Source organism: Bombina bombina, chromosome 1 (genome assembly GCF_027579735.1).
Source record: "Bombina bombina isolate aBomBom1 chromosome 1, aBomBom1.pri, whole genome shotgun sequence".
Classification (NCBI taxonomy): domain Eukaryota; kingdom Metazoa; phylum Chordata; class Amphibia; order Anura; family Bombinatoridae; genus Bombina; species Bombina bombina.
In genome coordinates this window covers 481,372,781-481,397,965 of record NC_069499.1, presented here as the reverse complement: position 1 = coordinate 481,397,965, position 25,185 = coordinate 481,372,781, and the positions used below count along the sequence as shown (strand labels likewise).

Sequence of the window (25,185 nt, the reverse complement as noted above, 5' to 3'; positions counted from 1 at the left end):
ATTGTTGTTGGTAATATCCAAGAAGTGGGCAAAGCAAAAAAAAATACTTAAAGGGACAGTCTACACCAGAATTGTTATTGTTTAAAAAGATGGATAATCCCTTTATTACCCATTCCCCAGTTTTGCATAACCAACACAGTTATATTAATATACTATATCTCTGTGATTACATTTTATCTAAGCCTCTGCAGACTGCCCCCTTATCTCAGTGCTTTTGACAGGCATGCAGTTTAGCCAATCAGCGCAGACTCCTAAATAACTACATGGGAGTGAGCATATTATTATCTATATGACACACATGAACTAGTACTGTCTAACTGTGAAAAACTTTCAAAATGCTCTGAGCTAAGAGGCGGTTTTCAATGGTTTAGAAATCAGTTTGAGCCTACCTAGGTTTAGATTTTCAAAAATACCACCAAGGGAACAAAGCATATTTAGTGATAAAAATCAATTGGAAAGTTGTTTAAATTTTCATGCCCTATCTGAATCATGAAAGTTTAATTTTGACAACAATAATAATAATACACAATATATGCAAACATTTAACATAGATCAGGTACGAAATATTTAATCAACCATGACAGGAGCATTCTGTTTTGAGATATGTATAGAGGGATCTCTTAAAGGATTTTAGGCTTGGGGAAGTTTTTAAAGTGTGAGGGCGGTCATTCCATAATTGTGGCTCTCTGTAGGAAAAGGAGGATCGAGCTGCTTTTTTTTGTATTGAGGCAAGCTAAATAATGTGCTGTTATTGGATCGGAGGTTATAGGAAGTGGGAATAGCAGGGGAGAGCATTCTGCTCAGGTAGGGTGGGAGTTTCCCAGAAAGGCTCTTAAAGACAAGGCAGGAAAGATGGAGGGTGCGTCTGGATTCCAGCGACAGCCAGTTTAGTTCTATTAGCATGTCACAATGGTGGGTCCTGTAGTTACATTGTAGCACAAAGCAGCAGAACGAGTTATATAACGTATTTAGTTTATTAAGGTGAGTTTGCGGTGCAGGTGCATATACTATGTCCCCATAATCCAAGATAGGCATCAGCATTTGCTGTACAATCTTTTCCTTTACTGTAGGGCTCTAAAATCTTATGTATTAATTAAATTATACAGTAAAATGAACACTTTAGCTTGAAATACAGATACATTAACTTGTTTGTGGGAACTGGGTGGGTGGGTTGGTTTCTGAGTTGTGAAGATGTGGCAGAAAGACATTCTCACCATCTTCATAACTGACAGAGTAAATTGTGTAAAAGCTAATGTGTATGTGTTTTACAGATGTCACTTATTTATCAGTGAAATATATGTGGCAGGGTTAGGCTTGTGAAGTCTGCCATATACTCTCTCAGTTTTCAGGACCGGAAAATCCACTATTTTTAAACTAAAATTGCAGGAAAAGGGAACAAAATAAATTAAAGTATATTGAAAAGTTGTAATACTATGCATAATTAAGCATTATATATTATAACCTAAGTGTTTACTGTCCCTTTAAACATAAAATATAAAAATTATTATAATATTGGAACACATCCTGGTTTTAGGGATGCGTAACTTGTCTATATATAATAAGTAATATCCTTTTACCACTCCCACAAGCAGAATAGGGATTCCCTTAAAGACTCCTCCCATTGGCCCATACACATTATGTTCTTAGACAAATAGGAAGCAGAAAAAATCTGCATGCTGCCCGGCACCACAGGGGAGGTAATGCTGGGGACAACAATTTGACACCCTCTTCCTGGAGGCTGCTAGATATTATATTTTTGCATATAAAATATGCAATCCGAAGTTTAAAAACTGTAAAGTTTACAGAAGAACAAAGTGAAGATGAAAAATTAAGTTTGTAGCTTTTTCCATTTGGATTAATGTTTCCTAAAATATTTTACCAGTATCTCAATAAAATAAATAAATGTAGCCTTTGAGAATAATTGTGTTGTTAACATTTTACAACAGTGAGTGAAGTTCCCAATTAGAAGTTGTAACTCATTACTTTCTAAAGTTAAGATACATATAACTGAAAGCTTGCCAGACTGCCGGAACACTTAGGGAGCAGTGATGAATACTCCCCAGCATGGAGAGACGTCACGCATAATCTTTGGTTTTTTTTAGACCTTATTTTGTAGTGTGATAGTAACACCCATAACCCAGCTTATTGAGATAAACAGATCTCATGTTACAATGTGCCTTTCTAATATTCTTTGAGGGACCTTGTGGTACTGACAAGACCTTTTAGGTAATCTTGCCAGACCAGAGAGCTTTAGAGAATCAAGCATAGAAAGAAATCTTGCAATTTTTTTAAAGCATTATATATTGCAACATATGTATCTCTCCACATCCAGAATTCCACATAGTGAGATAAACAGCATTCAAGTAGGGATGGGTGAATGTGTTTATATTTGAATTTGAATGTTAGCACTAATTTTATTGTAGACATTTGACTTACATAATCGAATGTTGATAAGAACAAATATTCTTAAAAATTCTATAATCGAATGCCATTTACAGTTTTCATAATTAGATCGAATGTAACATTCAAAATTCAAATATTGCATAATTTGAATATTATATTTAAAGAAAAGCATTAGAAATACTATTATAAATATATAAATTAAAAAAAATTCTAATTCAAATATTGCATAATTCAAATCGAATTATTAGAAAAATATGAATCTTATATTACATTTAAAGAAAGCATTAGAAATATAATTACATTAAATGAATGTTAGAATGTTGTACAAACATTCAAAATTCAAAACGAACAAACGTGTTAAAATTCGTTTCATTTTTCGGATGTTGCGAAACATTTGCCCATCCCTACTCTCAAGCTAAAATTATTTGTAGTACTGATGAGGTGTTATAGCTCATCAGGGCCTTAGTGAGGTAGGAATATCCGTAAACCCACTTAGGGTATCCGACTGTCCTTTAGTATCTGATATATGGGTGCAGCCCTTGAGATAAAAGAATACACCCAGCAGTTTTATGATAAACCTGTTCATTAAAATATCCTGCATTCCAAATAATTACACATAGAGTAGATATATGGCTTCTAAACATTTTGAAATGTTTTACACTTAATATAGCTTTCTACCGTCCATGACAGGAAGTGACAAAATGAGATTATGATGCATGAATTGTAGAATGCTCCCACTGAGTATATGAACTGTGGCATAACACTCTTGTAAACTATGATTACATAAATAATCTAGTTTCATTCATATGACAATACAATACACAGCAGAGGTGTTCTATGTGAGCGGTGGGATGGTGCTTGTCAGGGTGTGTCCCTTTTAGCTCTCATGTTTTTACCAGAAAAGAGTTTACTTTTAGAAAATCAGTTGTATGAACAAGACATATATAAATCTTTCCTCTTTTATCAGAGTTTACAGATATATGTCTAGACACAGAGGCTAAGAGTACACATCTATTTGCCTCATCACACAAATTAATTAAAGGGATATTAAAGGGACAGTCTAGTATAAATTAAACTTTCATTATTCAGATAGGACTTTTAATTTTAATTGACTTTCCAATTTACTTTTATCATCAAATTTGCTTTTTTCTCTTGGTATTCTTAGTTTAAACTAAACATAGGTAGGCTCATATGCTGCTAATTTCTAAGCCTTTGAGGGCTGCCTCTTATCACATGCTTTTTAAATCTCTTTTCAACACAAAGAGACAGAAAGTTCATGTGGGCCATATAGATAACACTGTGTTCAGGCACAGGGGGTTATTTAAGATTTAGCACAAAACAATGCTAAATTTAAGACAATAGATAATAAACAGTCACAGTCATGTGATCAGGGGGCTGGAAGAAGGTTCCTAAATACAAGGTAATCACAGAGGTAAAAAATATATTAATATAACTGTGTTGGTTATGCAAAACTGGGGAATGGGTTTTAAAGGGATTATCTATATTTTAAAACAATAACAATTTGATGGTAGACTGTCCCTTTAAACAATGTTCCTTTGGTAAAAACAAATATGTTAAACCAAAGTAAATAAAAGGAAAAAAAATACTGTGTAAAAAAACAAATAACTTACTTGTTTCCTTGCAAAATGAGTACTTAAAAAATATTAGGGTATATAGAGGATTGGGGGCTTAAAGCCCAGTGTAGAAGTATACACTAAATATATTGAAAAAGTAGTTTTAAAATGAACACTTTATTAATTTGAAAAGTAACAACAACATTAATTAGCCCATTAGGCAGCGTGTCTAACTAGTGTTTGGTGTCACACACATTGACATTGTAAATACTTAATCTCGCTATAAGAAACATAGTTGCTACTTTTCAAACAGATAGTTTAACTTTAGTTGGTGTGATATACACATGACTTTACAATAACAGTATATATATATAAAAGCAATCTAACTTAAAAAGCAGCGTCTTTTATTAACGTTAACTTCTGTCGGTGTAATATACACAGTGATTTTAGCAAGAAAATATCACTAACAATATTGAGTTGCAATTAGTTTCTAATATATCAGGACATTATTAATGGTTAGTATCGATAAACATATATAACAAATCAGTTTTTTTTATCTGTGCGAGATGTGTTGTTGATATTAACATAGGGTCTTTAGTCAGATATTGGCTGACTGGGTTAATCCCACGCAGTTTGCCGGCAGGAAGACGCCTTTGAGCGCATAGGAATGCCTGTGTTGAATGTGTGATAATAGATATTAACCCTATACCTCTTAAACACTCATAACCACCATACACGCTCCCCATTAGCTACCTGGCCCCTCTTTGTTTTTAAATTAGTGTTGGGTGCATATTTGATTAAGGATTGGACGTGAAATTCCTCATTCTTACACCCACTTTAGATTAATGTTGTTGTTGTTACTTTTCAAATGAATAAAGTGTTCATTTTTAAACTACTTTTTCAAAATTAGTACTTAGAAATTGTCAGTGTAGCACAGGCCCCAGTGTGATAAGAGCAGATTATTTTCAAAACCTAAGTTTTTATTCTGTCATTTCTGGGCATGAACAAATCTGACTCCCTGTTATCTAGTCTGTTCACTAGCCTAGACGTTTTATGACATGAGGCTAAGATAAAACTTCCTGCAGAGGCTCCTCCTCCATGTAGTGCTATGACAGGAAGCAAATATGTAGTGTAAAAAAATAAATAAAAAGTAAAATCCATTTATATAGATGAATAATACATACTGCAATTATTTCTATTAAGTATAAGCAACTGCTTGGTGCTTTTTTTTTACTACAACAATTAAACAGATCATTTAACATCCTTTTAAAATCTCTCTCTGGCTAAAAGAGGCTGGAATTAATATAGAGATTATGTTACTGGCACTAGTCAAAGTAGTAATAGGAATTGATAGAGCAGTGCTCACTACACTGTCCGGTGCTAGTCCCCAGTATAATATAATCAAAACTAGAATTTAGGAAAGGTTTTAACCCACACTTAGGTCTTTTCCTAAATTCTAGTTTTGATTAAAAGAGGCTGGTCCCTGATTTGGCACCAACCTATACAATAAGCTTGATTTATTTAGTTTATTTAGTTGACCATGTGTCTCATCTGTTGTTTGTAACCATATGAAGATAGTAACAGCAAATCGAACATTTCCATTTTTTAAGGAATTGCTATTTATATTTTATTATAGAATATGAATAATCACACTTAACATCACTGCATTGTCAAATTGATTGTATTTTCCTGCTTACTATTCTGCTTTATGCTCTTTTACTCTGCAAAGCACAAACTGTAAAAAAAACCACACCTAAACTTACCTAAATAACTGCCAAACTGTACAGAGTTATTGGTATCCACATATGACTTGAAGGTATTCTCAGTAGTATTGTACACAAATACAGACCCAGTCCAGTAGTACGATCCTGGGGCCCCCAAAATGATTAGGTCCTGCAGGCAAACACAAATGATTATCACATAACTAAAGTATTTGTAAGTTACATATAAAACATACTGATGACAGACCTAAGATGATAGAGAAGCGTACAGTGATCTCACCCTTTTAATAACTACAACCAGATGCAGTGAGTACAGTAGGTCGTATATTGTCTTATACTTCACCAACATTCCAATAAAAGCCTTTAGGAACTTTGTAATACTCTGAATTTTATATAGTTAAATACTTTGCCAATAGCCCAGTATTGGAGTCATATACTATGCAATACCCTTAAATGCTGACAGGTTTGATTTAGATTTTACTACAGATTATGAATTTCATAAATACCAGGTGTTGCAGATTAGCAATGTGTTGCAGGCCGATATGGCAAGCAAGGGGTTAAGCATGATAAAAAACTATCAGTACATAGGCGGGTATAAGATGTTATAACATCTAGTCAGACAAAGCAAAAACACAACAATTGTGCTGCTTTTGGAACAAGGCCATTAGAAAATGCATTTAAAAAGACAGTAAATTAAAAATGGAAAACCCCCATTAAAGGGACAGTCCAGTCAAAAATAAACTTTCATGGTACAGATAGGGCATACAATTTTAAACAACTTTCCAATTTACTTTTATCGTCAATTTTTCTTTGTTTTTGCTTTGTTCTCTTGGTATTCTTAGTTGAAAGCTAGACCTAGGTAGGTCATATGCTAATTTCTTAGCCCTTGAAGGCTGCCTCTTATCTGAATGCATTTTGACAGTTTTCACAACTAGAGGGCGTTAGTTTTTGTGTGCCATATAGATAACATTGTACTCATGCACGTGGAGTTAACTAGGAGTCAGCACTGATTGGCTAAAATGCTCCACTCAGTAATACCAGCGCACGCAAATGTGCACTAGTATTACAAGTTAGTCACAATGCGAATGTGACCTTGCGTTTGCATTGCATGGAAGTTTTGCGCTCACGAGCCTAGTTCTCATGCCATTAGACACGGCTGAGAACCTGGCGCAGTGAAGGCGGTAAGTCACCCAGCGATGGGCAGCAAAGTTGAAATATATATGTATTATGCTTATATACATATATATTTATGTGTTTATATGTGTATATACACATATTAACACATAAATTAATATATATGTATGTAAGCATATATTTACAGGAATAACACAGTCCCCATAGACTGCTATGTAAAGACAATTTTCAGTAAATATGTTTCGATTCAAAGATGTAATTCATCTATGCATATTTCGATTATGAATGGAATGTCCCTTTAAGCTTGTACTTTATAGGAAATGTGAGCAGACTTCATGGGCCTATGGTTCTTATTTGCCATCAAAATCTATATTTCTAACTACAGTATGTTTCTATATGTGAGTAGACACCAATCAAAGAATGTGTTCAGCTCTAGAGCATTTGCTGATTCAGCTACATGCTACAAGATGATTATTTAGAGCAGCGCAGGAGCTCATTTACATCTTACTCTAACTAGCCACCATTAAAAGCATACTCAAGAGGGATTCATGTGTCCCAGGATCACTCTTAATTTGTAGTTAGTGTTTAAAATGTTTAAAATGCATTAAATAAGTGAGATCTATGCACTTTTTTTTGCTTTTTGTAGTGCAGTTTTTGCTAATATCTATCTTTTAATAATGAAGCAGTAGGGAACATATGTTTTCATGATTTCTATGTGCACAGATTAAATGTTTTCTAAGCTACTATTGGGGAATACCAACATAAAATGTCCTGTTAGTGATTGTAGCCAAGTGTGTTAAAGGGACACTAAACTTTAAAACATTTTACTATGTATTTGAAACATTGCATATAAAACATATACCTAAGGAAAGAAGAAAAATCAAAATCTAAACTATATTTTTTAGTAGCAGCCGCACTACTTGACCTGTTAGACAGTTTTCTGTCTCCAATACAAAGCTTTGCTTAGAGTATATGGGTTGGGGGAGTACAGCATGGGCAATGCTGCAAAAATGACTATGGATAGATATTGGAGATACTGTAAGCATGCACATAGTAGGGCACTAAAATATACATTATATTTAAATTTTTCTACTGTGCATGCAATCTTCTATATTTCAAATTAAATGTTTTAGTAATACATTTGAGGTTTAATGTTCCTTTAAGGCTGTAAATTTTCACTTTTTTTTCATGACATTTATGAAACAAATAAATGAATTAATTAACGTATAAGGCTTTAGAGAAAATGTGACCTTTAAGGAGTGGGATACATTGCACAAAATGTGTCTCATATCATATGTGATTCTTACCTCTGTGTAAAAGCTAGAAATTCCAGCTTGACATGATCCGTAACCATCTCCAAACTTTCTAACGTAATCTATAACCAAACAAAATAACACCATCATTATTCAATAGTTCAATCCTATCCGTGTTCAAATCAATTGGGTATTTTCATCCCCTTCTTCATGTCTTTGGGGGTGAATAAAATCAGATTAGATAAATAGCTATTAATCTGTGATGTTTCATTATCAATGTATGTGATATGTAAATCATAGTTTGATAAATAAGCTCCATATAATAATATGGTAAGCAAAATGACATTGATTAGGAACAATAACTAAGGTTGGCATAATGCAGCAAAATTATGTAGCTCTATCTATCTATCTATCTATCTATCTATCTATCTATCTATCTATTGTGACAGAGCTAATGGGATTGTATATAATGGAATCTGTTTCCCCACAAATTCTACAATGTTCTCTGAGGAATTTAAAATGTACTATTAATTGTAAATCATAGGCCGGTAATCTACTCCCCAGTTTGACTGTGGCAGAGAATTGCAGGTGAGGAATTTAGTTCAGGTTTATTATTATTATTATTATTATTATCGGTTATTTGTAGAGCGCCAACAGATTCCGCAGCGCTAAGGTTTTCCAAGCAATCTGAGATATTCTCACCGGCAGCTAATTAATGTCAACTAGCTCTAATGAAATAGTGTGTGCTGAGGCTGCTAAGTAGAACCTGTATGTGAAAGACAGAATATGTGCTGATGTTGTTCTGAGTATAGAGGTTCTAGGCCTGTAAATTTGGAAATGTGTTTGTAATTTTGCAGTTGTGTGGAAAAGCCACACAACTTAAGTCAGCAATGCTTTATTCTGTTTAGTAAACATCATTGTGCAAGGATTTATTTAGTTTTTCTTTATGTTAAAACGGTATTCATGCAAAGAGAGCGAGAGAGAGAGAATGAGAGAGATAGATAGAATAACAGACAGCATAACAATAGACGTGCATAAAAAATAAGGATATTCAAACCATTTAAATGAACACTGTCATTTTTAACAACATTTGCAAGGTTTTGCAAAATCCAAGCAGTTCATGTTTATACTCTTGAACCTCATCTTCTAGCCCCCTTTGCTGTGGACAGTCACAGACAAAAGTCAATTAAGATGTATTTGTTAATCAGAGATGCAGCGGCACCGGGGGTCCAAGTGCAGGAGGGGGTCCATAGCAGCTTGTCTATACATAGGTGTGTGGAGAATAGGTAAATCCCATTGCAGGGGAGTCTTTTATTAGTGCATATCTATCTATCTATCTATCTATCTATCTATCTATCTATCTATCTATCTATCTATCTATCTATCTATCTATCTATCTATCTATCCTGAAAATCATTATACAATGCAGCATGTATATTATTACTATTGCATTCTACTAAGTTAGGTTTTTTTGCACCTGGGCTATGGTTGCCACCTTGGCCATGTTTTCCTGGAGACTTATGAGTCATACATGCTGCAGGGTGTGCAGAGAGGAACATGAATAGTTCTGTTCACTGTCACTATTTGTTTGCTATCCAGGGTTGAAATTCACGTTCCTACCTGCACACCCTGCACCATGTATAACTCATAAGTGGTCCAGGAAAACATGGCTGAGGTGGCAACCCTAACCAGGACCCTGTGAATGGATAAGCAGTAGTGTCCTATACACATAACATCTCAGACTAACTGCAACATGCTAGATGCTACTGTATAGGGGTATGCACTTCAGCCCTGCTATAAAAAATGAAAAATACAAGTCCAGCAAAACAAATAAATAATAAATGTACAATTCCACTTCGTGTAAACTTCACAATTAAGTACCACACCAGAAGCACAAGCGGATTGGTTTAAGACAATTAAAAAAAAACTTTGCGGTAATTAGGGGGTATTGGCGCACATATATTTGCAAATAAACAATACATTTTTAAATGCTGCAAAAAATTGCCTGCAAAAACATATATTCTTTTAAATAAAATTGGGATATTAGTCACACAGTATGGCCATATTATGCTTAGCCGGTCACCAACTTACAAGGTGTAACTACTTGGTCACATTGGCAGCACTCCCAAAGATGTGAGTATATACACTTTTTGTAAGGTGTGCTAAACCAAACTTTGTAATTAGGGTTATGGCTAAAAGTCACCAGTTGTCTCTTCTTTCTAGCTCCAATGCTATTTTATTTAACTAATTCACTAAATGTCACTTTTTTTTCAAGAATATGAAAAACTGACTAGAGTATTATTTAGTGGACATAGATTTTTATGGACACAAAAATCTAAACTTGTTGTTGCACTATAACTGTGTGTTACACATAATTATAGTCAGCTTTGGAGCAGCAATGGTTTGCTAGTGTGAACCTGAACAGGTTGTGTAAGCAAATGACAGATGTACAAAGTCACCAGCAATGCTCAGCATGTGGATCATAAGTACATGGCTTTGCTAATCATGTATTGAATAAGATAAACACATAGTTATATGGAAGCAACATTACAATAATAAAATGCTTTAGCACATTAAGGCATTTTCTTTTATTGCACATGTATTTCCCTTTAACAAATTGATAAGTAGAAGATAACCAGTTTTTAATGATATTTTTTAAAAAAAATACAACTTGCCTTTCTTCTATAAAGGTTTGCTAATATTGTGATTGCAAACTGATGTATCTAAGTTGTAGTTCAGAGTCCCCTAGATTACGAGTTTTGTGCTAAACAGGGTGCGAAACTAACGGCAAAAAAGTTGCATTATTTAACCCTCCATAGCGCTGCCATTATGAGTTACTGAAAAGCCTCCTTGTGCGTGCGATATGGTGGCGATAAGCTCCATACCGCACAAAATCCAAGGGCTGCTTTGACATGCTTGTGCACGCTTTCCCCCATAGACATCAATGGGGAGAAAGTGTTTTTAAAAAAACTAACACCTGTGATCGCGGAATAAAAAATCTCCGTAACGCAACCCCATTGATGTTTATGGGGGAAAAAAAGTTACGTTTAAACCTAACACCCTAACATAAACCCCAAGTCTAAACACCCCTAATCTGCCGCCCGACACCTAAATAAAGTTATTAACCCCTAAACTGCCGCTCCCAACATTGCCAATACTAATAAAAGTTATTAATCCCTATTCCACCGCTCCCCGACAAAAGACGCCCCTGCGATGGATGAAGATGTTGCCGCCTGGATGAAGACTTCTCGCCACCTGGATGTCCAGACTTCAGCAACCGTGAGTAGATATTCTTGGGTTAGTGTTAGGTATTTTTTGTATTTTTTGGGGTATGTTTTTTTTTTAGATTAGGGTTTGGGCTTTTGAAAAAGAGCTAAATGCCCTTTTAAGGGCAATGAAAAAGAGCTGAATGCCCTTTTAAGGGCAATGCGCATACAAATGCCCCTTTAGGGTCAATGGGTAGCTTAGGTTTTTTTTAGAGTTAGGTTTTTTATTTTGGGGGGTTGGTTGGGTGGTGGGTTTTACTGTTGGGGGGCTTTGTATTTTTTTTAAAGGTAAAAGAGCTGTTTAACATAGGGCAATGCCCTACAAAAGTCAATTTTAAGGGCTATTGGTAGTTTATTGTAGGCTAGGGGGTGTTTTTATTTTGGAGGGGCTTTTTTATTTTTACAGGACTATTAGATTAGGTGTAATTGTTTTTATTTTTGATAATTTTGTTTATTATTTTTTGTAAGCTTAGTGTTTTTAATTTTTCGTACTTTAGTGTTTTTTGTAATTTTTATTTCACAGGTAAGTTTTTATTTATTTAAATAAAGTTATATTGTAATTTTAATTTTAAGTTAGGGGGTGTTAGGTTTAGGGGTTAATAGTTTAATTTAGTGTATTGCAATGTGGGGGGTCGGTGGTTTAGGGGTTGATAGGTTTATTTAGTGGAGGAGATGTGGGAGGTCGGAGGTTTAGGGGTTAATAACTTTATTATAGTGGCGGTGATGTCGGCGAGTGGCAGAATAGGGGTTAATAACTTTATTATAGTGGCGGTGATGTCAGGGAGCGGCGGAATAGGGGTTAATAATTTTTATTAGTGTCGGTGATGTCGGGAGTGGCAGATTAGGGGTTAATAAATGTATTTAATAGTCGCGATGTGGGTGGGCGGCAGATTAGGGGTTAATAAGTTTTAAATAGTGTTTGCGATGCGGGAGGGTGGCGGTTTAGAGGTTAATAGGTAGTTTAGGGGTGTAGGGGAGTGTACTTTGTAACACTTTATTTATGGGTTTTGTGAAACATTTTTGTGGCGCAAAACTCATAACTACTGGTTTCAGATGGCGGTATGGATCATGTCGGTATAGGCTGTAACGCAAGCTTTTTAGCCAGAACGCCCAACCTTTAATACTGGGGCTATGCGGAATGGAAGTTGTGTTACAGGCTAAAATGCTTGCGGTATAGCTATACGGACATGACTCGCAATAGCTGCATTACTGCCATTGTGTTGAAATTGCCATTTTTTCAGCGTTTAAAGCCATAACGCAAAACTCGTAATCTACCTGAATGTGTTTTACCTCTGGTTTTCAATGTAATGGCAGAATTTTGCTGCTTTTTTCTGTTTTATACCATGGTGCAGATGATGTGATACCTATGCGGTGACGTTTCATGTACTTCATTATTAGCTTATTTACAACTGTTATTTTTCCAATTTTAGCTATGAATTAATGTCACTCACCTCTATAGCATGGATAAAATCTTGAACTTAGGTCTGTCCTGAAATTAGAAGGAATTCCATAGCATATTCCATGTGGAAGTTTGTGTTCAACTTTCATATAATATATATTCTTCCACCTATGTCCACAGGCCTGTAGAAATATTAAAGATAAGAGTTCAAATATTTAATGAAGGCAGTTGTAGTGGTATCAGGTTGTGATGTAAAGGGTTTAACTAACCCTGCAACCGTCACCAGATTTCCACACCAAGGCTTAAACAACCCTTTTCACCTTAACCAGTTTGTCTCAGTCTAGCCACTCCAGGCAAGCCTGTGACTTAGTTCAGTGGGTGCAGGGGTTAACAAACACTCTCTTGTTTGTACTAGACCCAGAATAATGTCCGAATTCCCCTTTAATGCCACCTACAATAAACTATCTGTGCTGCCACCACCTTAAAGGGACAGTAAAGTAAAAATAATCTTTCATAATTTAAATAGGGCATGTAATTTTAAACAATTTACTTTTATTACCAATTTTGCTTTGTTCTCTTTGTATTCTTAGTTGAAAGCTAAATCTAGGAGGTTCATGTGTTAATGTCTTAGACCATGAAGACTGCCTCTAATCTGAAAGCATTTTGACAGTTTTTCACCACTAGAGGTCGTTAGTTCATGTGTTTCATATAGATAACATTGAGCTCAGGCACCACGTGAAGGTCCTAGGAGTCAGCACTGATTGGCTAAAAATGGAAGTCTGTCAAAAGAACTGAAATAAGGGGGCAGTTTGCAGAGGCATAGATACAAGGTAATTACAGAGGTAAAAAGTATATTATTATAACTGTGTTGGTTATGCAAAATTGGGGAAAGGGTAATAAAGGGATTATCTACATTATCTTTTTAAACAACAACAATTCTAGTGTTTACTGTCCCTTTAAAGGGATATGAAACCCAACATTTTTCATTCATGATTCAGATAGAGCATGTGATTTTAAACAAGTTTCTAATTTACTTCTATTATCCCATTTTCTTCATTCTCTTTCTATCTTTTGTTGAAAAGCAGGTATGTATGCTTAGGAGCTGGCCTATTTCTGGAGCACTATATAGCAGCAGTTTTGCAAGAATGTTATCCATTTGCAAGAGCACTAGGTGGCAGCACTATTCCCTGCCATGTAGTGCTCTAGACACCTACCTAGGTATCTCTTCAACACAGAATAACATGGGAACGAAGCAAATTTGATAACAGAAGTAAATTGGAAACTTTTTTAAAAATGTTATGCTCTGTCTATATCACAAAATAAACTTTTTGGGTTTCATATCCCTGATTATTATATAGGAAATCCTAAAGAAAACCCCAGACTAACAGATTAAAATCCCAATACAATACAATACGGCAAAAATCATTCTAAAAACACAATACTGTTACTACCAGTCTCTTCAGTAACGTGGTTCAAATATTAGACAAAGCCAGAAACATAATAAAGGAACACTCATTATCAATAAAAAGAGTCACAGTGCGTTTGAAAACAGAAATGTCTTGTAATTACAAGTTGTTTGCTGTCCCTTTAAAAGTTATACTTTTACAATGTATGGAATACTTTAACATGTAAATAGCAATAAGAATAAATACAAGTGCACATGAAATGTGTTGGATCATGTTAGCTTCTTACTTTCACAGGAGTATTGGTACTTACCAATATTTTTCCATTTTTCGTTGCTTGTCTAGATAAACTGACTCCCAGCCACTGGTTGTCTTGCTCTTCTAGACAGGTTTTTCCACAAGACCCTCTGTTTGCATTACCTAACGCACAACAAAATAAGGTAAACAGAGATAAAACAGATGTAGCGTATGTTTCTAATTAGAATTTCTTGCATGCTGAGGTCTATGCATTAAGACTCATGTTCTTCTGGAATTGATGCATTTGTCAATGTCAGAGCAGTTAGCTACTGTACTTCACTTACACATGTTTGCAATTGGAGGTCACAAAAACAATAGCTGCCATATGGAAGGTACTGCAGATAAACCACATTCTAAAGGTATTTATCTATCACTTTAGTGGACACCATTTGCTTTTCTGTACAAAGAGAAATTCTTAAGTTAATAAACACTTCTTGCTTATGTGTATAGAAAGTGCATTTACAAGTCTGTAAAACGTGTTTTCAAAATGCTACAAATTGCCAGATACTTGATTTGAAGTATCTTTAGGTTACAGAATTTGCTTTTTGGGCTCTCTAGAGAGTGTGGGGCAAGAGGAAGATGTGTTTAAAGTCCCTTTAAAGGGACACTGAACTGTTTTGTTTTTTCATTTCCAATGGCTTGTTATACCAGCTGAGTAGTGCTACATGTATAGGAAACTGCACCTAAAGGCTTCTTTATTTGCATTGGATATAGTTGGTTTTGGTAATTAAAATCACAACCCATTGTTCTCAAGAACATGCTCATTCAAATGAGCTAAACCTTCAGGAACATTAGAACTGATTATCTTATCTGTCTCTTTCTACACATAAAGGTCAATTCTTAGATATTAAAAATGTCATTATGGGTGTCCAACATTTTATCATCCAGGTAACTATGGATATTTGATGTTTAATATTATATCCTTCTAAATTTGTCATAGGAGAGTTTTTGCACAATATTGGAAGAGCTATGAGCTTGACATCTGACACTTTAGTGGTTAATCTTTCCTAAGGATCACTAAATACAGTTAAATAGCTTAATCAACAAATGCATTAGAAAAAGCAAAGCAATAACAATTAGTCTGAATTTCAATTGAGTAGGGGATTTTTTTCTGACAAATTTCAGTTTCTTCCATTTCCCTTGCACCCTTATCATCGGACAGTCATCAGTCAATCGCCAATGCATATACATAGATACTGTGAACTCTTGCACATGCTCAGTAGGCGCTGGTGCCTCAGAAAGTGTGTATACAAAAAGATTGCGCACATTGTGATAATGGAAATACATTTTATTTTTTAAACTGCATGCTGTTCGTTATAATAAAAGCATAGTTTTCACTTAGTGTCAATTAACTCTTTCACTACTGGGAATTCCAGAGAAAAACGTCTCCGAAATATCGATTTTTTTTTTTTAGCATTTTTGCTATCACTCAATATAAACAGAAATAGCGCTTTGTTTTCTTTTTTATTTACCTAAAACTATATATATATATATATTTTTAGTAGACAACCCAAGGTATTGAGCTAGACCATTTTGGTATATTTCATGCCACTGTTTCACCGCCAAATGCAAGCGTATAAAAAAAAAATTGTTAACTTTTTTCACAAACTGTGTGTTTCTCACTGAAATTAGTTAGATACCGTAAAAGCTTCCCTGGGCTCCCCATTGTTAAGAAATCGCAGACATGCATGGCTTTGCCATTGCTTGGTGGGAATTAGAAGGCAGCTAATTACAGCTGGACACCATAATTCTGAAATTCTGGCAGTGAAGGAGTTAATTAGTTAGCTGGCTCCCACCTCTCTGCTCTCTCCCCCTATGAAGTAGCTGATTTTGTGTTTTGAAGCAACAACTTAATAAAATGGGTTGAGCTTGTAGGTATAATCGGATCTCATTACTTTATCACATTGTGTACGTATACATGCTTCTTTATCTTATATCTCTCTGTATGCCAAAGACCAATACTTGGAGAGATCAATGGAAAATTAACATTTTATTACATTATCCCTTTTATACCCCACTGGGAGTGTATTTTTTTTTCTGCTGGCTGTGTTTACACAACTTTTCTATAGGTCAGACCTAAGGCCAGAAACTTTCATAATAGGTGGGTATACCAAAGGCTAAATCAACTATTTCAAATGCCAATATAAGGATAAAGTAGTGGATCATTGGGAACAAATTAAAGGGGTGAAACATTTTGAATAAATTGTCCCTTAAAATCAAGGAGGTTCTGAATATCATATTTGTGGCAGTATAGCAGTAACAAAAGTATATTATAATTATACTTTATTTATAAAGTACCAACAAATTCTGCAGCAATGTCCATGGATACAAATGATAAAAGTGCAACGATTATACAATATTTGTAAGAGAAGACACAATTTATCCAACAAATACAGGAGGAAGTAAGGACCCTATTCCCGTGGGCCATACAATCTAGAAGGGTAGGAGGTTGAGACTGCAAGGGTTAGGATGATGTTAGTGCAGAGTTGGATGAGGGCAATTATTGGGTAAGGAACATTCATTTGTTACTGAGTTGTGTGGTAGGCTTCCTTGAAAAAAAAATACTTTAGGGAGAGTGTAAAGGAGGACAGATTAGGGGAAAAGTCTGACAGTGCGAGGAAATGGGCTTGGTGCCACACAAGAGAGGTCCTGAAGGACATACATTTACCCAGAAGTCAGCTGCAGATAGATAGGGTTAGAGGGAGTCAGGTTCCAATTTGTAGGTACTATGGTGACCTTACATCTGTATGTGCTGAGCTGAGCCAAAGAATGGTACAATGAATTGTTTGGAATATTAGAGGGGCAATAAAAAATTATATCACAATTATCATCAAATTTACTTTGTTGTATATGTATCATTTTTTAAGAATAAACCTTGGTAGGCTCAGGAGCATGCAAGTGTTTAAAGGGATAGTAAAGTCCAAATTAAACTTTCATGATTCAGATAGGGCATGGAATTTTAAACAACTTTCTAATTTACTTTTATCATCAAATTTGCTTTGTTCTCTTGTTATTCTTAGTTCAAAGCTAAACCTAGGTAGGCCCATATGCTAATTTAAAAGCCCTTGAAGGCCGCCTCTTATTTGAAAGCATTTGAATTTGGATACAAGGTAATTACAGATGTAAAAAGAATATTATTATAATAGTGTTGGTTATGTAATGGGAAATAAAGGGATTATCTATCTTTTTTAAAAATACCCTTTTCTCGTGCTAACCCAAATCCATATTCTGAAGTCAACAAACCCAACATAAAACTATGACTATTTCAGATTCAAAATGTTCTTCACATCGAAGAATATGTTATATTTATTCATAAATACATATTTCTATACATATATATCTGATGGTATTTTGGTACTATATATATATATATATATATATATATATATATATAAAATATGGTGTGAAGGGGGCGCCCAAGGCTCTCTGGATAAGAAAAAATAAAAACACTTTCTAGTGATATTTTAAAGATAATATGTATAATATAATAGTTGGATTAAAAAGATGGATACATTGGGGCTAGATTTAAAAAAACATACATTTTATTACCTGCAGAACAGTTGTTAAAATTGATCAAATTAATAAACCTAAATAATATAAAAAACCTGATATATCTGTGACCTTTAAAAAACAGAATTTATGTTTACCTGATAAATTACTTTCTCCAACGGTGTGTCCGGTCCACGGCGTCATCCTTACTTGTGGGATATTCTCTTCCCCAACAGGAAATGGCAAAGAGCCCAGCAAAGCTGGTCACATGATCCCTCCTAGGCTCCGCCTACCCCAGTCATTCGACCGACGTTAAGGAGGAATATTTGCATAGGAGAAACCATATGGTACCGTGGTGACTGTAGTTAAAGAAAATAAATGATCAGACCTGATTAAAAAAACCAGGGCGGGCCGTGGACCGGACACACCGTTGGAGAAAGTAATTTATCAGGTAAACATAAATTCTGTTTTCTCCAACATAGGTGTGTCCGGTCCACGGCGTCATCCTTACTTGTGGGAACCAATACCAAAGCTTTAGGACACGGATGAAGGGAGGGAGCAAATCAGGTCACCTAAATGGAAGGCACCACGGTTTGCAAAACCTTTCTCCCAAAAATAGCCTCAGAAGAAGCAAAAGTATCAAACTTGTAAAATTTGGTAAAAGTGTGCAGTGAAGACCAAGTCGCTGCCCTACATATCTGATCAACAGAAGCCTCGTTCTTGAAGGCCCATGTGGAAGCCACAGCCCTAGTGGAATGAGCTGTGATTCTTTCGGGAGGCTGCCGTCCGGCAGTCTCGTAAGCCAATCTGATGATGCTTTTAATCCAAAAAGAGAGAGAGGTAGAAGTTGCTTTTTGACCTCTCCTTTTACCGGAATAAACAACAAACAAGGAAGATGTTTGTCTAAAATCCTTTGTAGCATCTAAATAGAATTTTAGAGCGCGAACAACATCCAAATTGTGCAACAAACGTTCCTTCTTTGAAACTGGTTTCGGACACAGAGAAGGTACGATAATCTCCTGGTTAATGTTTTTGTTAGAAACAACTTTTGGAAGAAACCCAGGTTTAGTACGTAAAACCACCTTATCTGCATGGAACACCAGATAAGGAGGAGAACACTGCAGAGCAGATAATTCTGAAACTCTTCTAGCAGAAGAAATTGCAACTAAAAACAAAACTTTCCAAGATAATAACTTAATATCAACGGAATGTAAGGGTTCAAACGGAACCCCCTGAAGAACTGAAAGAACTAAATTGAGACTCCAAGGAGGAGTCAAAGGTTTGTAAACAGGCTTAATTCTAACCAGAGCCTGAACAAAGGCTTGAACATCTGGCACAGCTGCCAGCTTTTTGTGAAGTAACACAGACAAGGCAGAAATCTGTCCCTTCAGGGAACTTGCAGATAATCCTTTTTCCAATCCTTCTTGAAGGAAGGATAGAATCTTAGGAATCTTAACCTTGTCCCAAGGGAATCCTTTAGATTCACACCAACAGATATATTTTTTCCAAATTTTGTGGTAAATCTTTCTAGTTACAGGCTTTCTGGCCTGAACAAGAGTATCGATAACAGAATCTGAGAACCCTCGCTTCGATAAGATCAAGCGTTCAATCTCCAAGCAGTCAGCTGGAGTGAAACCAGGTTCGGATGTTCGAACGGACCCTGAACAAGAAGGTCTCGTCTCAAAGGTAGCTTCCAAGGTGGAGCCGATGACATATTCACCAGATCTGCATACCAAGTCCTGCGTGGCCACGCAGGAGCTATCAAGATCACCGACGCCCTCTCCTGATTGATCCTGGCTACCAGCCTGGGGATGAGAGGAAACGGCGGGAACACATAAGCTAGTTTGAAGGTCCAAGGTGCTACTAGTGCATCCACTAGAGCCGCCTTGGGATCCCTGGATCTGGACCCGTAGCAAGGAACTTTGAAGTTCTGACGAGAGGCCATCAGATCCATGTCTGGAATGCCCCACAGCTGAGTGACTTGGGCAAAGATTTCCGGATGGAGTTCCCACTCCCCCGGATGCAATGTCTGACGACTCAGAAAATCCGCTTCCCAATTTTCCACTCCTGGGATGTGGATAGCGGACAGGTGGCAGGAGTGAGACTCCGCCCATAGAATGATTTTGGTCACTTCTTCCATCGCTAGGGAACTCCTTGTTCCCCCCTGATGGTTGATGTACGCAACAGTTGTCATGTTGTCTGATTGAAACCGTATGAACTTGGCCCTCGCTAGCTGAGGCCAAGCCTTGAGAGCATTGAATATCGCTCTCAGTTCCAGAATATTTATCGGTAGAAGAGATTCTTCCCGAGACCAAAGACCCTGAGCTTTCAGGGATCCCCAGACCGCGCCCCAGCCCATCAGACTGGCGTCGGTCGTGACAATGACCCACTCTGGTCTGCGGAATGTCATCCCTTGTGACAGGTTGTCCAGGGACAGCCACCAACGGAGTGAGTCTCTGGTCCTCTGATTTACTTGTATCTTCGGAGACAAGTCTGTATAATCCCCATTCCACTGACTGAGCATGCACAGTTGTAATGGTCTTAGATGAATGCGCGCAAAAGGAACTATGTCCATTGCCGCTACCATCAACCCGATCACTTCCATGCACTGAGCTATGGAAGGAAGAGGAACGGAATGAAGTATCCGACAAGAGTCTAGAAGCTTTGTTTTTCTGGCCTCTGTCAGAAATATCCTCATTTCTAAGGAGTCTATTATTGTTCCCAAGAAGGGAACCCTTGTTGACGGAGATAGAGAAATCTTTTCCACGTTCACTTTCCATCCGTGAGATCTGAGAAAGGCCAGGACTATGTCCGTGTGAGCCTTTGCTTGAGGAAGGGACGACGCTTGAATCAGAATGTCGTCCAAGTAAGGTACTACAGCAATGCCCCTTGGTCTTAGCACAGCTAGAAGGGACCCTAGTACCTTTGTGAAAATCCTTGGAGCAGTGGCTAATCCGAAAGGAAGCGCCACAAACTGGTAATGCTTGTCCAGGAATGCGAACCTTAGGAACCGATGATGTTCCTTGTGGATAGGAATATGTAGATACGCATCCTTTAAATCCACCGTGGTCATGAATTGACCTTCCTGGATGGAAGGAAGAATAGTTCGAATGGTTTCCATCTTGAACGATGGAACCTTGAGAAACTTGTTTAAGATCTTGAGATCTAAGATTGGTCTGAACGTTCCCTCTTTTTTGGGAACTATGAACAGATTGGAGTAGAACCCCATCCCTTGTTCTCTTAATGGAACAGGACGAATCACTCCCATTTTTAACAGGTCTTCTACACAATGTAAGAATGCCTGTCTTTTTATGTGGTCTGAAGACAACTGAGACCTGTGGAACCTCCCCCTTGGGGGAAGCCCCTTGAATTCCAGAAGATAACCTTGGGAGACTATTTCTAGCGCCCAAGGATCCAGAACATCTCTTGCCCAAGCCTGAGCGAAGAGAGAGAGTCTGCCCCCCACCAGATCCGGTCCCGGATCGGGGGCCAACATTTCATGCTGTCTTGGTAGCAGTGGCAGGTTTCTTGGCCTGCTTTCCCTTGTTCCAGCCTTGCATTGGTCTCCAAGCTGGCTTGGCTTGAGAAGTATTACCCTCTTGCTTAGAGGACGTAGCACTTTGGGCTGGTCCGTTTCTACGAAAGGGACGAAAATTAGGTTTATTTTTTGCCTTGAAAGGCCGATCCTGAGGAAGGGCGTGGCCCTTACCCCCAGTGATATCAGAGATAATCTCTTTCAAGTCAGGGCCAAACAGCGTTTTCCCCTTGAAAGGAATGTTAAGTAGCTTGTTCTTGGAAGACGCATCAGCCGACCAAGATTTCAACCAAAGCGCTCTGCGCGCCACAATAGCAAACCCAGAATTCTTAGCCGCTAACCTAGCCAATTGCAAAGTGGCGTCTAGGGTAAAAGAATTAGCCAATTTGAGAGCATTGATTCTGTCCATAATCTCCTCATAAGGAGGAGAATCACTATCGACCGCCTTTATCAGCTCATCGAACCAGAAACATGCGGCTGTAGCGACAGGGACAACGCATGAAATTGGTTGTAGAAGGTAACCCTGCTGAACAAACATCTTTTTAAGCAAACCTTCTAATTTTTTATCCATAGGATCTTTGAAAGCACAACTATCCTCTATGGGTATAGTGGTGCGTTTGTTTAAAGTGGAAACCGCTCCCTCGACCTTGGGGACTGTCTGCCATAAGTCCTTTCTGGGGTCGACCATAGGAAACAATTTTTTAAATATGGGGGGAGGGACGAAAGGAATACCGGGCCTTTCCCATTCTTTATTAACAATGTCCGCCACCCGCTTGGGTATAGGAAAAGCTTCTGGGAGCCCCGGCACCTCTAGGAACTTGTCCATTTTACATAGTTTCTCTGGGATGACCAACTTGTCACAATCATCCAGAGTGGATAATACCTCCTTAAGCAGAATGCGGAGATGTTCCAACTTAAATTTAAATGTAATCACATCAGGTTCAGCTTGTTGAGAAATGTTCCCTGAATCAGTAATTTCTCCCTCAGACAAAACCTCCCTGGCCCCATCAGACTGGGTTAGGGGCCCTTCAGAAACATTATTATCAGCGTCGTCATGCTCTTCAGTATCTAAAACAGAGCAGTCGCGCTTACGCTGATAAGTGTTCATTTTGGCTAAAATGTTTTTGACAGAATTATCCATTACAGCCGTTAATTGTTGCATAGTAAGGAGTATTGGCGCGCTAGATGTACTAGGGGCCTCCTGAGTGGGCAAGACTCGTGTAGACGAAGGAGGGAATGATGCAGTACCATGCTTACTCCCCTCACTTGAGGAATCATCTTGGGCATCATTGTCATTGTCACATAAATCACATTTATTTAAATGAATAGGAATTCTGGCTTCCCCACATTCAGAACACAGTCTATCTGGTAGTTCAGACATGTTAAACAGGCATAAACTTGATAACAAAGTACAAAAAACGTTTTAAAATAAAACCGTTACTGTCACTTTAAATTTTAAACTGAACACACTTTATTACTGCAATTGCGAAAAAACATGAAGGAATTGTTCAAAATTCACCAAATTTTCACCACAGTGTCTTAAAGCCTTAAAAGTATTGCACACCAAATTTGGAAGCTTTAACCCTTAAAATAACGGAACCGGAGCCGTTTTGAACTTTAACCCCTTTACAGTCCCTGGTATCTGCTTTGCTGAGACCCAACCAAGCCCAAAGGGGAATACGATACCAAATGACGCCTTCAGAAAGTCTTTTCTAAGTATCAGAGCTCCTCTCACATGCGACTGCATGCCATGCCTCTCAAAAACAAGTGCGCAACACCGGCGCGAAAATGAGGCTCTGCCTATGCTTTGGGAAAGCCCCTAAAGAATAAGGTGTCTAAAACAGTGCCTGCCGATATTATTATATCAAAATACCCAAATAAAATGATTCCTCAAGGCTAAATATGTGTTAATAATGAATCGATTTAGCCCAGAAAAAGTCTACAGTCTTAATAAGCCCTTGTGAAGCCCTTATTTACGATCGTAATAAACATGGCTTACCGGATCCCATAGGGAAAATGACAGCTTCCAGCATTACATCGTCTTGTTAGAATGTGTCATACCTCAAGCAGCAAGAGACTGCTCACTGTTCCCCCAACTGAAGTTAATTGCTCTCAACAGTCCTGTGTGGAACAGCCATGGATTTTAGTGACGGTTGCTAAAATCATTTTCCTCATACAAACAGAAATCTTCATCTCTTTTCTGTTTCTGAGTAAATAGTACATACCAGCACTATTTCAAAATAACAAACTCTTGATTGAATAATAAAAACTACAGTTAAACACTAAAAAACTCTAAGCCATCTCCGTGGAGATGTTGCCTGTACAACGGCAAAGAGAATGACTGGGGTAGGCGGAGCCTAGGAGGGATCATGTGACCAGCTTTGCTGGGCTCTTTGCCATTTCCTGTTGGGGAAGAGAATATCCCACAAGTAAGGATGACGCCGTGGACCGGACACACCTATGTTGGAGAAATGACACTGGTATATAATATGTGATTGGAAGCGATGCTTAATATCACATGTGATAAATAATTAATTAATAAAATGTTCTCTCTTTGAGATCTATAAATTTTTTTCCCATCAAGTATAGATTAATATTCGTTTTACCTTAAATGATCCGTTTCATTTGAAATACCTTTTAGGTGAGTTGGTGCTATTGAAATGATCTTGATGTGATCCGTGCTGTTTAATAGTATCCTGTTGCCAAAAGGAATTGTGTGATAGCGTTTGATGAAACTTTGATGTCAAGTCCAGTAAAAGGTTAGTGTTTCATGTTGTATCCAATTTTAGGATTGGTTAATATCCCATTAGTTTTTACAGGTCTTCTGAGTGTGCGCACACTTTATGTATTTGAATCTTCAACTCCTAACACCTTTTGTACAAGCTTACTTAATTAGGCGATCTTGGGAATCAGCAGTTGTTTGTTTGTTAGTTCACCTCTCCTACCGCCAACTTAAAGATATTGGCCGCCCTCTCATAGAGGGTTCCAGCACAAGTATCTTATTGTTTCGGTCCTGGGAGTAGGAATTTGTTTAAGGTATTACCTGAAGTATGTAACTGATTGTTATATAGCAATTTGCTTCTCCTACCACTAAAAGATATCGTCCGCCCTAGCTCAGAGGGATATCAGCAACAAATATCTTTTTGTAGTGTTCCTGGGAGTTAAAATGTATCTGAGTTTGAGCTGAGCTGTGTATGTTCTACACGTTTCGTCTTCCATTTTTGCCTTTATTAAGATCTATATACCTCTTTATACACTCACCAGCCACTTTATTAGGTACACCTTGCTAGTACCTTAATTCTTCATGGCATAGATCCAACAAGATGTTGGAAACATTCCTCAGACATTTTGGTCCATATTGACATGATAGCATCATGCAATTGCTGAAGATTTGTCGGCTGCACATCCATGATGCGAATATCCTGTTCCACCACATCCCAAAGGTGCCCTATTGGATTGAGATCTGGTAACTGTGGAGGCCATTGTCATGCTCAAGAAAGCAGTTTGATATGATTTGAGCTTTGTGACATGGTGCATTTTCCTGCTGAAAGTAGCCATCAGAAGATGGGTACAATGTAGTCATAAAGGGATGGACATGGTCAGCAACAATACTCAAGTAGGCCGTGCTGAATTGGTACAAAGGGGTCCAAAGTGTGCCAAGAAAATATCCCCCACACCATTACACCACCACCAGCCTGAACTGTTGATACA

General features: G+C 37.3%; 1 protein-coding gene across 1 annotated transcript in view; it reads right to left on the bottom strand.

Moving 5' to 3' along the window:
- The window catches only part of ITGA4 (integrin subunit alpha 4), a 292,692-nt gene that overhangs the window by 162,321 nt on the left and 105,186 nt on the right, over positions 1-25,185 (bottom strand). The window contains exons 3-6 of the mRNA XM_053698521.1: positions 14,467-14,573; positions 12,803-12,932; positions 8,140-8,207; positions 5,741-5,870 (exon numbers count right to left, since the gene is read on the bottom strand). Of these exons, the coding sequence (XP_053554496.1) occupies positions 5,741-5,870; positions 8,140-8,207; positions 12,803-12,932; positions 14,467-14,573 (435 nt within the window). The remainder of the gene's footprint in view (positions 1-5,740; positions 5,871-8,139; positions 8,208-12,802; positions 12,933-14,466; positions 14,574-25,185) is intronic.